Here is a 13,775-nt window from a genome sequence, read left to right on the forward strand (position 1 = left end):
GAATTAAACACAGCAATCAAAGGTCTTCAGTGGAAATCAAGCTACACTGAGGTGAATGCTTATGACTGTAATTATTTTGCATACATCCCATACATCAGTATCTGTTATTCATAGTATTCTGTATTCTGTTATACACAACTGGGGGTTTGTTCTTTTGCATCAATTGAATAGTTAATTATTTAAGGGATTTTTAACCATGTTAGCAACATGCCTTTAGGGATGGCAACGTCAGTCTGTTGGTCGCTCGATCCACTGCTTCCAGACTGAAACATCTCGACAACTATGGTAAGGATTCAAATAAAATATTCTACAGACATTCATGGTTCCCAGAGGTTGAAATATTTAAAAAAAAAATACAGTAGGAGCCCACATTTCAACCCCTCTAAACCTCGTCCAATAAGCAAATATTAATCTTGAAATAATGGAGCTCAAATGTTCTTATTTCACAATAATAGTAAGCTATCAATCAACATAAGCATATACAGTGAAGTACAGCTGTTGCATACACATGAACAGAAAATAGTCTCCACTCACTGTACTTTACCTTACACAAAAGAATAATAAAAGACTGACCCTTTTGAACAGCAAAACCAGTGTGTGATTACCTGAAAATAAAATGGTAAATTAAATTCTATGACCTATGCCAGATTGCATCAAGGCATTGTTATTGAGGCATATAATGACAAATAATGCTTTGAATCCTCTGTTGACCATTCAATGTTTTTTAATTGTACTTTTATATACAGCTTTACGTTACAAACAAATACATTTGAATTTTACCCCCAAAAGCATAATATAAAAGTGTACACTCAGAATGGATCATACTGATGGCTTATTTTTTATTCTATGAGCTAAGCCTGGTATATGAAGTGTTATCTCTAATGGTATATCAAACACATAAAATACAATCAAATATGACTCTGTGGTTGGGTGAGCTCACTTTCAATACCAGAACCAACTGAATAGCCCTAAGACTGAAATAAAAAATACACCAGCTGGTTCTTGGAGAAAGCTCAAGCTCAAAGCACAGTCACAGCATTTAATAAATACAGTATGGCATTTTTTTTCTCCCTCAAATCATTTTTACCAAGTTTATCTTTATCACTGGTCCATTTCCCAGCACTCCCACAAAGTAGGGAGAGGACCTCAAAAGTGTTTAACCTGGCACAACAACACAGTATTTCCTGAGAGAACTAAAAGAATCAAGGACGTGCAGGACAACAGTACACACACACAGACACACACACACAGACACACACACAAACACACACACACACACACACACACACACACACACACACACACACACACACACACACACACACACACACACACACACACACACACGTCTGGTTATTGAAGCCAAATCCTTCAGAGACGCAGAGCAGACAGCTCCCTCTGCCTCTTTCTGGGTCCTGTGTTTGACATGGGAGGGGGGAAAAGGCAGCCAGATGGACTCACAGGCGATGTGACAGACAGACAAGAGTTCTCCGCCTGGCTCTGATCCTTGTCCATTAAACACTCTGTTTTCATTCAGAGCAAAGGGAAGTCCTGACCTCTGCCATTTTCACAGTTTTAGGACCCATCTTTTTGTCAGCTGCTCTTCTCTTGCGACAGGCACATACACAATATCACATCCATCAAGAGGTGTTGAAATGAAAAGGGGCCATTGAACATAGGTGCTCTACTGAAAACATGGACATTTTGGTTGATGGGTGACTTGTACAGTCAGTTAAAATACTAAACATTCAATACATTACAACTTACCAAGTCAATCATCAGTGAAGGCAGTGACTCCCAATCCATACTACCGCAAAAATATTGGTTTGTTTGTTTAAAAGACCATACATTATTCTAACGGACTGTGCTGCTGTCTCTATCAAACATATGATAAGAGCATAAGGCAAGACCAAACAGGTTAGGAGGACACAATACAAACTTTGGAGGAGAGTCAACACTTTATAGAAACTGCACACACAAAAGGAACACTTTCAAGTGAAAGAGTATATTTCATTTAGCACCTTGTTGAATAATTTACAGGTAGCATACTGCTGATTGGCTGATGTCACACCCACAATGTTTAGTGACCATTACAAAGACAAGGTTGCGATCCACACACTGCTCAATAAAGCATTTCGACATTTGAAAGATAACGCCAATTTCAAATCAGCTACTGAACAGATTATGTACATTTATTCTGCTTTGATGATCTCTACAGGCAGATAAATGAAGGTTCGGTTAACTGGCTCAGCTTACTGTCCGCTTTTCTCCTCAGGTCTTTTCAAAAAGGACAGTCTCTCCAAATACTGTGCATTTAAGGTGGGAGGCTATCACAAGCACTCAGGCTCCAACAGATTAGCCAACCAATTTTTCATCATTTACTATTCCTCCTCTTTGAGGTAAACCTCAAGCCCAGCAAAATGCCCATCACACCGGTGTGGTCCTGCGATTCACCCCGTCCTTTGAATCATTGGGGAAACAGTTATGAACCTGGAGGAACTCAGCAGACGCCTCATGTTCGGGGCTATATGTGTTCTCCGTCACACTGTCCCTTGCCAGGGCGTACATAGACAACTCGTCTAGGGCCCCACTGGAAGATGGCCTCCCCTTCAGACCGACCACAGGCGAGTTCTCTCGCGATGCCTCTGTTGAATGAGAGCTGGCGCGGGATGTCCGCCGGCGGTAGCGGAAGCTTGGTATCCTCGAGTACGGGGAAGAAGAAGAGAGCGAACGGATGAACTCGCGTCGCGCCTTCCAACGAACTTCCTTGTTTCTCTCAATGTAGATGTTGATGGCGAGGACAGCCACAGTTTCCGCCACTATGAAGGAGAGGGCGCCAAAGTAGAACGACCAGCCGTAGGAATAAGTGTACTTCTTGTCATCATCCCGTTTATCACTGGGGTCTCCTGCATTGCTGGAGATGTAGACGATGATGCCAATTATGTTGCTCAGACCTGATAAACAAGAAACAGAAACAAGAACTGGAAAAAGGCATGGTTGCATGTTATGTGGTCTAGTGGATGATATAATGTAGACATACAAGTAGACAGGAAAAGTGAATATGGGGAGATCAATTATCCATGACTAACAATGATGGAACCCATGAACTCCCACTGTGTAAATCAGTCAGTGGTTACAGGACTCTCATCACTTGTGTGAGAGGTGTATGATAAATGGACATCCTGACTTTCAGTGAGGAATAGAGTTCATCTGTGTGATTGCACCTTTGATGATGACCAATATGTGATACACACAGGTGCTACTCCAAGCAGCTTTTCTTTATTATAAAGCCCCAGCCCTTACATGATTGCGGATTGCTGGGAGCATGATTGACAAATGTAATCATCCAGCTCACCTGCAGCTACAAAGAGAATGCCTGCGCTGAGGAGGACGTTGCTGGTCTTGTTGTAGACTCGGCCCACCCCTACACACAGCACGCCAAGCATCAACAGGATGGTGCTGAGGATGGGGAACACGCTGGAGGCACGGACTATACCTGCAGAGATGGAGGAGGAAGCACATCACGTGATGAATGTATAAGTGGGTAAGTGGTTAGGTCCCTGTAAATGGTTTTAACACAGTTCATTAACCGATAATTAATGGGACAATAAAGAGTTACAGTTTAGTAAAAGATGAATACACATGAATCAAATCATGAAGCAACCGATATAACACCATCGAAGTCGAATTACGAGGCAATTTATAGATAGCAAAAAAAAACTAAAAGTACATCAATCACAGTAAAGTAAAATGTTTTTTTTAAATCATTTAGACTTTCATTTTGTAGAGGCCTCATTTACCCAGTCCCCTCTCTCCTCCCATCCATTTTCGGTGACCTTGTGACAAAACGTTGCTAATCAGCCGCAGGATGTAACAAATCTCTCACTCACTATCACCTCCCCACAAATTAATCACTGTTTTTTATTATTTGTTATTTGTATCAATCACATTTTACAAGTTTCCAAGGATGGATAAGCTCATTCAACTGTTAAGTGTTTTATTAAGTTTTCTTTGGTATGACTAATAGATTGAGTTAAGACTTTGTTCAGTCTTATAAATCCTCTTTGTTTCTCTCTACATATAATGCAGATACGCAGTTGGATGTGACTTAAAGTATATACTGCAGTGTTTGTAATATTGCTTTAAAAATCATTCACAAGAACAGACAGACATCCAAACAAATGTAAAAAATAAGTACCATTGGTTGTGGTCGTACTCTGAGATAAATGCTTGTAATTGAGTCCTGAACACATTTGAATCCTGTCTTACTGAATGCTGTCAGAATTACTTATTATAATTATTAATTATAATTGCTCACTTTCTCCGACTTTGGTCTGCATTATATCAGTCTCTAAATATAAAAAAGTGCTGCCTGTTTGGAGACTGCTCTCAGAATCAAACAATAACACGCTGACGGGTGTGCGGACTTCCTCCTAGCCCTGACAAGTAAAGGAATGACAAAGGCCAGACAAAGAGGATGAGTGTGGAGAACTTACGAAGAAGGTATTCAGAGCTGTCTGTGTCGTAGTCATTATCGTCGGGAAAATGGTTGATTCTGTAACAGCTGCCTTGATTGATGCCTGCAGGACAAAGAGAAAGAGTCTCCAAAGTAATGATGACTTATAGTCCACAAGGTGCTATAAAACAGGATGTGATGGTTAGGAGGACTGTTTAACCAACAAATAATAGGATAAAGAACACATGCATACATCTCCTTTTGAGGCAAGCTGAAGTTAAACAAGATTTATTTGATGCTTAGGGGTTAGACTTTTGTTGTGAATCCATCAATCTCCAGTTGGTTTCTGTTGGTTATTACAGTACAGGGGCAGAGCCACAGTTGCTCTCAACCCAGTGATCTGTTTTTTGTTAAAGGTCCTATGGCATGAAAATTTCCCTTCATGAGGTTTTTTAACATTAATGAGTTCCCCTAGCCTGCCTATGGTCCCCCAGCGGCTAGACACGGCAATAGGAGTAAACCAGGCCCTGGGTATTCTGCTCTGCCTTTGAGAAAATGATATGTAAAAGTAATGAAAGTAAAGGCCTATATGAAAGTATCCAAAGAGCAGCATGTCATTGAAACTATAAACTGTGTCCACTGGAGTAAGACGCCACTGTGCTCTTGTCTCTGATAAAAAAGGAAGGAGTGGGAAGTCACTTCTTGGATGACCTCTGGTTATTTTTTGTTAACAGTAAAACTTCTAGAGAAAGAAGGGACAGAGAGCAGAGAGACATGAAAAGGGAAACGCGGCCTTTAACTCTTACTTTAACTTTTTTTTTGGCAACTGTTAGCAATAAATATCACAGTCAGGCAAGTGCTATTTATACTGTTTAACATGAGAAATGTAACACTAAGCAAATACATTGTTTAAGCTTTTGGTTTTTTATAAGCACCATTGCTTTTCTTTCAGTGTATAGCTTTTGTTGAATGGAATAAACTGGAACTATACATATAGCACACAAAAGGATTACCTTTACTCTCTGTCTGGTTTTTACCGCCAACCATAAATGACACTTTGACCTTTGACCTAAACTGTATAAAAACATGAAGAGGGTCAGACAAGGATTGTTGTTGTTAATATCTCTCTCGGTCCACCGCAAACCACACAAACTAAAGATGACAGTTCAATGCACACATATTGGGGAAAAAAAGGCTACGTGACCCGGTGTATGTGTTTGTGTGTTTGTCGGGGTTCAGTGCATACTCTTTGCGGCGGTGGTATTTAAGATTGCATTACCCAGAGGGATTTGATGTCTTGTAGCGCGTGTCCAAATCCAGCTCAGGTTAATGGTTGAGTGCTGAGAGGAACAAGAAGCCTATTTAAACAACAAAAATATGTGCTGGAAGCTTTTACTGTAATGCCATTGTGAGTTGGAACTGGAGAATGGTGTGGAGGTAGAGAGAGAGTGAGAGAGGCCTGTAGCTGTAATTGTGAAGGCTAATAAACAACACCTTGTCTAGAGAGAAGGGGGTTGGGGTTAATGGATGCGTTCAGTGCAATGGTGGTAATGCAGGGAGCTTTTTGGCTCTCACTTTTTGAGCTGTGAAAACCCCTCCCACTTCAGTTATCCGGCAAACTAAACCCACATAATCAAATGTGGGCTGGGCTGTGGCCTAATTTGCACCTTTTTTCTCCATGCATTATGTGTTCATGTACGTATCTTTGCATTTTTCTGCATCCCAGGAAAGCAAGTGAGCATCCACTAAGCTCCCGTTAAAACTCTGTTACAATATGCACTTGATGGTTACATATATGACATTGTGCTGTAAGACTGAGGTTAAAGCTGCATATGCCAGGCATTTAAATAAAGAAACCCTTGGTTTTGTATTACAGTGTAACACTATTATATAGCCTATTATAGGCATGAGAAGGAAAAATCACTTTTTAATTACTCATAACTCTGGTTGGTTGCTTAGCTTACTTGTTCATATTTTCAAAATGGATGTGCTAGTTGTAAACGGGCCCTTTTGTAGTAATGAGCTAGTCAGCTGGAAATAAAAGTGTAGCTTACAATAAACACACTTTTAATCAATTTCCTACACTTTTGCTCTTGTGTTTTTGGTTTTGAGAGGGATTTTAAAAAAGGACGCCACCCTCCAAACCCTTTAGCTTTGCCTATATGTGTAAGCCTTAAAGACTCTTTTTTTATCCCACATAAAAAATACAGAGTCCTCTTTTCATCTCTAATGGCCTAACAGGCATGGGCACAGGTGACTTAAGCTGACCTACCACAGGATAGATGTCAACCTTTCCATTAACTGACGGACACCTGTCAACTCCATTTCCCAGGTGCCAAGGGGTCAACAGCCATCATTGTCTATGCCACAGCTTTTAAGGGAACGCTTGCTTCCATTAACTAGGTCTGCTACTTAATAAGGGACACCAAATTAATTAGCGTCAAATCAGTCGGTGGAAATGGAGCACAAGTTTCTGTGTCTAGTCACTGATGGGAAGAATAGGTCTGTGGACTATTTTAAGCAGTGATGTGAGACTTTGTGCCTTGTGCAAAAACACATCTGGCTCTTGTGCTTAGATCAAGAGCTGTGAAAATACAGACACCTTTGTTGTCTGATAATTGCTGTGTAAACACTAAATCATCTCTGGCTGTCTTTTCTACTAAACTGTGTCAAACTGCTATAAAACATTAAAAAAATTCACCTTTGTCAACCCGTAACCCTGCTGTTAATTTTGACTTGTACACAATATTCTCCATGCTCTGGTCCAGTCTAGACCCCAGCTACTCCAGCCAGCCTGACGCCTGTCCTGTCTTGTCTCCTGTGTGCCTGCGTGTGTGTGTGTGTGTGTGTGTGTGTGTGTGTGTGTGTGTGTGTGTGTGTAGGCTGTCAGCTGGACGCTTCATGATATGAAAAAAAGGCAGAATGCTGACTACATAGCTGGGAAAGAAGGAGGAGGGAGCGATTGGAGATGAGGGAAGAAGGTACAAGGAAATGAAACAACAAAAGCACAGGGAGCAGAGGAATTATAGAGATAAAAAAAAAGTCAGAGTCAGTCAGAGGAGGACAGCAGGGAATCAATGACAGAGAAATCAGGAAGAGACAGCGATGATAGGAAAAATGTGTTGGACAGTTGTGCAATGTAAAAGCTGTGTGAGTGTACAAGTAGAAACAAAGGTTTACCAGACAGACATATAAATGGTCACATGAGTTATACAAAAAGTGCTTATCTACAAACTTGGGGGATAAAGTAATTGTGTAGTGACAAATTGAGAATCTCGCACAGTAAACACATTACATGGGAAATAATATGTTCCCTGGACCTGACTGGAGTTGCAAAGCCCCATGTTGAGCATTTCCTTCTCTTCTCCATGGCAACCCACAAGCCCTTAATAAGCTAATTTACATAAACAATATCCAAGGATGCTTTTGATGTTTTCATTGTATTTTGATACTCACCACATAAGAGATGGCACTTCCCAAACCCCAAACCTCCTTCACCACATAACAGTACATAACTGCCAACACAGACAAGCACACAGGCATGTGTACATGCATTGGGAGCAGCTGTGGTGCCACTGGCAAGAAGATGATGCACATCATCATTATTTTGAATTAACGCTGCTCTGCCAATAAGGGAGCTGGTATCTCCAGGAGTGCAGTATATCATGACTGCGAGCTCCATGAGACACATGCCCCCAGTTCCACGCACTTCAAATGCTCTGCAAATAGATTGATGAATAAACCAATCACAAGTGACTTTAATATTGCATTTCACAAGTACACTCCAGTGGGTGATGCACTTTCAGTTATGCACATAACAGATCTACAAGGAAAAAGGAGTAGCAGCACCATGTTCTGCTTTGTTCTTATCCTTGTTGCTTTTTAGATCTCTAATACTGCTGAGGAACAGCGCTCTGAGGTTTACAGCAGGGGGGATGATTAGGTTTTATGAAGCTGTTCAGGTAGAGCACTGTTATTGGGCCTTGATATCAAATGCAGACATGCACGCACAACTCACAGACTTCACGTGCTATTACTTTGGAAGCAGGGAATGCCAGGACAAAGTATAAAAGCAACTGTATAATCAAATAAACCCCTCCAATTTAATTTTTCTTTCAGCCCAAGTGAGGATGAAAGAAAAGCCTTTTTGGAGAAGACATCAGTGATTCAGTGTTGATATGACTGACAGTTGGTTCATTAAATTGTCAGCAGGCGGCAATTTCTTCAAACACCTCTCTGCTTGGGGTTGACTGTGCATGTGTATCCACGTTGTCAGAAGATCTATCAACCCCTACCCTGATCATGTAGTCTGTTGGGAAAACTGTTATGCTTCGTCACTTACTTATACAAATTTAATGTTTAATGGATTTTCAAGATGATGTTAATGAATGATCTATTGCACTGCAGCCCTCGGTTCTCTCTTACATATTGTATAATTCCCAAGTGATTGAAACCTAACCTATCAGAACAATGAGGACAGTGTCACTTTAGAAAATAGTAGCCTATAAAAGATTGTAGTTGCTTATTTCCAGTGTCATTCTAGTATTATATAATTTTCAGGACAAAAACCCTGTCCCATGTAAATGTAATACATGTTTAAAAAATGGATTCAGATTGCTATACTTTTCTTTATTCCCGTCTTTTTCCTTTTCTAATGTTTTATGTAGTAATCCTGGTGTTGATCCTAAAAAACTACCTTTTAAAAATGTTTTTACCATTACAGTCCCAAGATATTAAATTCATCTTTATGTTACTGCAGGTTTACAGTAATTAGCCTCAGCGGTAGATTGATAGTAAGGGGATGAAACAACTGAACGCTATGAGGAATGTAAAGTGTTAGTATTGAAACAACAGAAGCCTTGCTACTTCTGGACAATAAAAAAAACTCAAAAATTTTGGGAAACACCTTTTTGTTTTCTTGCTAGAAGTTAGATAAGAAGATCAATACTCTCCTGTCTGTATGGTGCTAGTTAGCTTAGCTTAGCACAAGGATTGGAACTAGTCTCTGTCCAAACTAAACCAAAATCTATCTACCAGCACCTCTAAATTTCACCACGGAAGCATAAAAAATTGGGTTTTGTACTGAAAGATGGAATTTTTGATACCATTGGGCAGAAGGAGAACAGTTGTTTTCCTTCATGTCCAATCTTAAAGCTAAGCTAACTGGCTGCTGGTCATATTTACCAAACAGCCAAGAGCGTGGCATTGATCTTCTCATCTAGCTTTCGGCACAAAGGTCAATAAGCGTATTTCACAAAGTGTCAACCTTTCCTGTAACGTTACCTATTTGCAAATAGCTATCAACCAAGCTGATTTGCACATGAAACAAATGAACTTTATTTGAAAGAATGCACCCAAAATGAAAAAGGGGCAGGGTTTAAATGAGGTGTCAGAGGTTCATAAAAAAATGAAGCAGAAAAAGAAAAACAGAGAGCACATCAAGCAAAGAGGAGGGGGATGGACTGTTGAGGTGAAAGTTGGGGCCTGCTGGCTAATAAATGCATGGCTCCTCAGCTGTTGCGCTTTAATTACAGACTTGTGGAGCATGGTGGGAATGGCAAAGTAACACCCCCCCACCAAAAAGAAACAACACCCAACTGTGCCATGCCTCGCCACTCACGCTAACTCACCGCGAGCTGGGGTGTTTACTGTAAATATGTACCTGCTAATTAGATTATTTCTCATTCTCAGAGTTGGTTTTATGTAATTAAGTCACACATGAGCAACAGCCTCTGATGCGTTGCCGAATCTGATGCAAATTAGGCGCACTCAGTGCTACCCTGGCCTCACAACATTCATGTGGGAAAACAAACACAGCAGAAAAGAGCAAAACAGCAGTTAAGAAATGCACAAATGAGGTAGTGCTGACCTCACTTTAAAGTAGCCCTCATTCAATAAATATGCCTGCCTGCTCCTTTAAATGTCATACAGGCCTGCTGGAGAACATTCATTTAAGGGTTCTGAGAAGAAAATAGTGCTACAATGTGTGTTACAGCAATGTGTTGCCGCTGAGAGAAAGACATGTTGTCGCTGATCTGTTCAGCTAAACGCGGGGATGTTTCCCCTGTAGCTGTGATACACACAGAGCCGTCCCCATCAATAACCCAGAATGCTTGTCATTATCACCGGAGGGGTGTGTGTGTGTCTTTCTTCCTTGTCTTCTCCTTTTCTCACCTATACTTATGAGTCTCCATGACAACAGACTGTCCAGCAGCTTCTTGTAGTTTTAAGCAGAGGCACAGAGGTGAAACTATTAACACTGGGGAGAATGATATGATAGGCTGGCCTTTGTTTGTGCAAATGATGCATTCAAAAGGAAGTCTCATTGCACAGGGTTCAAACCTCATCAGCATCCACTGAGTCTCGGCTGTCATTATTCCACGTTCACTATTTACTTCAAAACACTGATGGGAAATGATGCTTGACATAATCGTTGGCTGGCATTTGAAATTTATTTTGATTCTCAGAGGATATTGCACACACTGTGAATCTCTCCACGTCACAGACAGGTTCACAGCTAAGCAGGACTCTCACTAAATTGCAAATGTCATAACACACCAATGTGCTTCACATGAGTCTAAAAGTGTCCATCTTCCAGAAACAGTTTAATCATTGAGGACAGCTCCCTATATGTGGGCTCTGCTGATATTAAGTTTTGAAAATGGGAATGAAGCTAATCCACAGAATAAACATATTGAAAAGAATCTGATCTGACACCAAAAACAGATTTTTACAAAGGAAATAAAAGTATCTAGTGTCCAGGTAAAAGGTTTTTTTTGTATCTATATGTAGATGTATTCATTCAGCTGACAAAACAAGATGAAACAAAACAGGTTTAAATACCTTTTAAAACGTCATCAATTAAATCCCTCATTGTATCTACACCAAAAACCATGCTGTTTAAAGAAAATGCATAAAAGAAAGAAGTTGCTACTGCAATAGTGCTCCAGAAGTTACAATAAGGCTGTGAGTCGCCCTGCTGCTGGAGCACAATGTGCTGTTTAGTGTGGACACCTCTTCTCTCTGGATCTCTAAAGCGCCTTCCTGTAGGCCTACATGTAGCCAAAGTCCTTCTTAATTCTGTCGTTTAGATATAGTTCCACAGGCACGGTTGGCATGCACACACAAAGCTAAATATGTGTGGTGGAACTGTTTTTTTATAAACATTAATCCAGCAGTGCATTTGAAGAAACATTTAGTCAGTTTTGGTATTTTCTACTTTCTGAACAAATTCTGAAGATACGCGAGATTCATTTCATTTCTTTGCTTTCATTTATTTGCTAAATCTGTCTATCAATCTCTGCGTCATGGTCATGGCATAAAGAAATCCATCCGGTCACATCGACATCGTCATGTCTGCCTCTAAAATAAGACGTCATTGTCAAATAATTCATAAAACACTCTCCAAAAGAATGGACGAGGGGATGTTTAAAGGTTCTAAAACACAACGATTTTCTTCTTCTTCTAATTTGCTTGGACATGACGCGAACTCAGAGTCATCTATTTTTAAATCACCGGGCATGTTTCCATAGCAATTTCAGGGATGTTGCCAAGCAACAGCATCGATACAATAAAGGCATGAATGAAAGTAGACAAACAGTGCGCAGATTACCTCGGCTCCAAAGTGAATGGGCTCAGACGCGCCGGTTTGGCATCGCAGTCTGTTGCAGACTGTAACACAGCCGTATTTATTGTGTGGGCCTATGCTTTCACAATGCGATGTAACTGTTGGCACACAGCTTGTGTCGAGCGCTTAGCGGGACACCGACCACTTGTTTCACGTTTATCTGCCACTTCCGCGGTGTTAAAATCCGTATGTGTGCGTATCGGGGCTTTCACCATCTAACCTATAACCTCTAAAACTTGTTCCAACTTTATGACCATTATCTTCTTGTTTCCTCATCTCCCGATTACAAGATTTGACGTGCGTAAAAGTAGTGCGTCCACCGAGAAACAAAAGACTCATGGGAAAAAAGACAAAATTCAAACAATTTGTTTTACGAAAAGACTGAAGTCCTGCATCTACATCAAATTGCCATGCAGAGCCCTCCATATGTTAACGGTGTCCATGGACCAAAAGTGAGACTACCTTACCTTCAATACAACATATTCTCCACAGCCCGGAGTGGGTGAGATCGCCTCTCTTGGTTTTGGGCTGTGACTGGGTCTCGTCTGTGGTGGCATTGGTGGAGTTACAGATGTACGCCCGCGAATAGAGCCAGTAGTCCGTGCCGATGGCGATGGTCATTAGGCTAAAGGCAGTGAAAGCCCCCAAAGTGGCCAGCAGCGTTTGAACCCTGCGGTCACACCAAGCCATTGCGCTTCATACTAGTCCACACTCTCACCGGTCCAACATGCGCTCACCGGAGCGCGTCAGGGCGCGGATCTTGGTCATATGTTTATGTGTGTCCACTCTCTCTGCTCCTCGACTAAAAAAACAATCAAGCCCAAAAAAGTGAAAGAAGGAGCTGGATTATTGTCTGAAATGCTCACCTGATGCTCAACACCAACTGGATGCAGCTGTGAATATGAGAGGACACCAGTTGTGTCCACTCCAGAGGCTCCACACAGGTTGGAAGCGCGCAGGACACCACGACCGCGACATACACAACAAACAAACACCTCAAACCTTCTCACCACTTCAGTCTTGTGTTTTTTCCCCTTTTACCTTGGCCTCAAAACACTTTTCTCTGTTCCTACCCAAACTGCGCCTCGGTTAAAACCCATTGCTACGTCAATCGCTCTAACGCAAGACCCCACCCTCACCAAATCCAACCAATGGAGGTCCTGTTGAATAAAGGAAGAAAAAAAAAAACCTCTTAGCGTTATAATTTACAATTGGATCACTAACGCATGTAAAAGATGTGGAATCTTTGGGAAAACATTAATTAGCAAAACAATCTGTCTCTCAGCAGAGACATTTGGACACTCTTCACTGAATACAAAAGCTATGAATATTACCAAACTCACAGTCAGCTGTCACAACAATGAGGAAGGGGGAGTGAAATAATGAGAGGTTTTGACATAAAGGTCCTTCTCTTTGGTGCACTAACGCCAAACATCCAATCCCCAGAGGAACATACCATTAAAAAAACAATTAGATGCTTGGTGAGTGCATGTTCTCACCAAGCACACACTGTAAATCACTCACGTTCTAAGGATTTCCCAAGATTGTGTAGACAGATAGATAGATAGATAGATAGATAGACAGATAGATAGATAGATAGATAGATAGATAGATAGATAGATAGATAGATAGATAGATAGATAGATAGATAGATAGATATGATCATCAGTGCCAAGTAAGGTGTGAATGGCA

The 13,775-nt window shown here is 41.0% G+C and overlaps 1 protein-coding gene across 1 annotated transcript; it reads right to left on the reverse strand.

Moving 5' to 3' along the window:
* Positions 1–711: 711 nt before the first annotated feature.
* Positions 712–13,321, reverse strand: LOC116703372 (voltage-dependent calcium channel gamma-4 subunit). Its single transcript, XM_032538075.1, has 4 exons — positions 12,551–13,321; positions 4,497–4,580; positions 3,356–3,496; positions 712–2,954 (listed from the first exon to the last, which is right to left on the reverse strand). Exons 1-4 carry the CDS (start codon positions 12,771–12,773, stop codon positions 2,428–2,430), a joined length of 975 nt encoding a protein of 324 aa, XP_032393966.1. The 5' UTR covers positions 12,774–13,321; the 3' UTR covers positions 712–2,427.
* Between the last annotated feature and the right edge of the window lie 454 nt (positions 13,322–13,775).

Source organism: Etheostoma spectabile, chromosome 15, assembly GCF_008692095.1.
Source record: "Etheostoma spectabile isolate EspeVRDwgs_2016 chromosome 15, UIUC_Espe_1.0, whole genome shotgun sequence".
Classification (NCBI taxonomy): Eukaryota; Metazoa; Chordata; class Actinopteri; order Perciformes; family Percidae; genus Etheostoma; species Etheostoma spectabile.

Excerpts from the sequence above, each read along its gene's own strand:
- LOC116703372 (XM_032538075.1), bottom strand. The coding sequence starts at position 12,773 with ATGGCTTGGTGTGACCGCAGGGTTCAAACGCTGCTGGCCACTTTGGGG. Across the intron at positions 3,497-4,496 it reads CAGCTCTGAATACCTTCTTC|GTATAGTCCGTGCCTCCAGC; the intron begins GTAAGTTCTCCA and ends CCATCTCTGCAG. Across the intron at positions 2,955-3,355 it reads CATTCTCTTTGTAGCTGCAG|GTCTGAGCAACATAATTGGC; the intron begins GTGAGCTGGATG and ends CTTGTTTATCAG.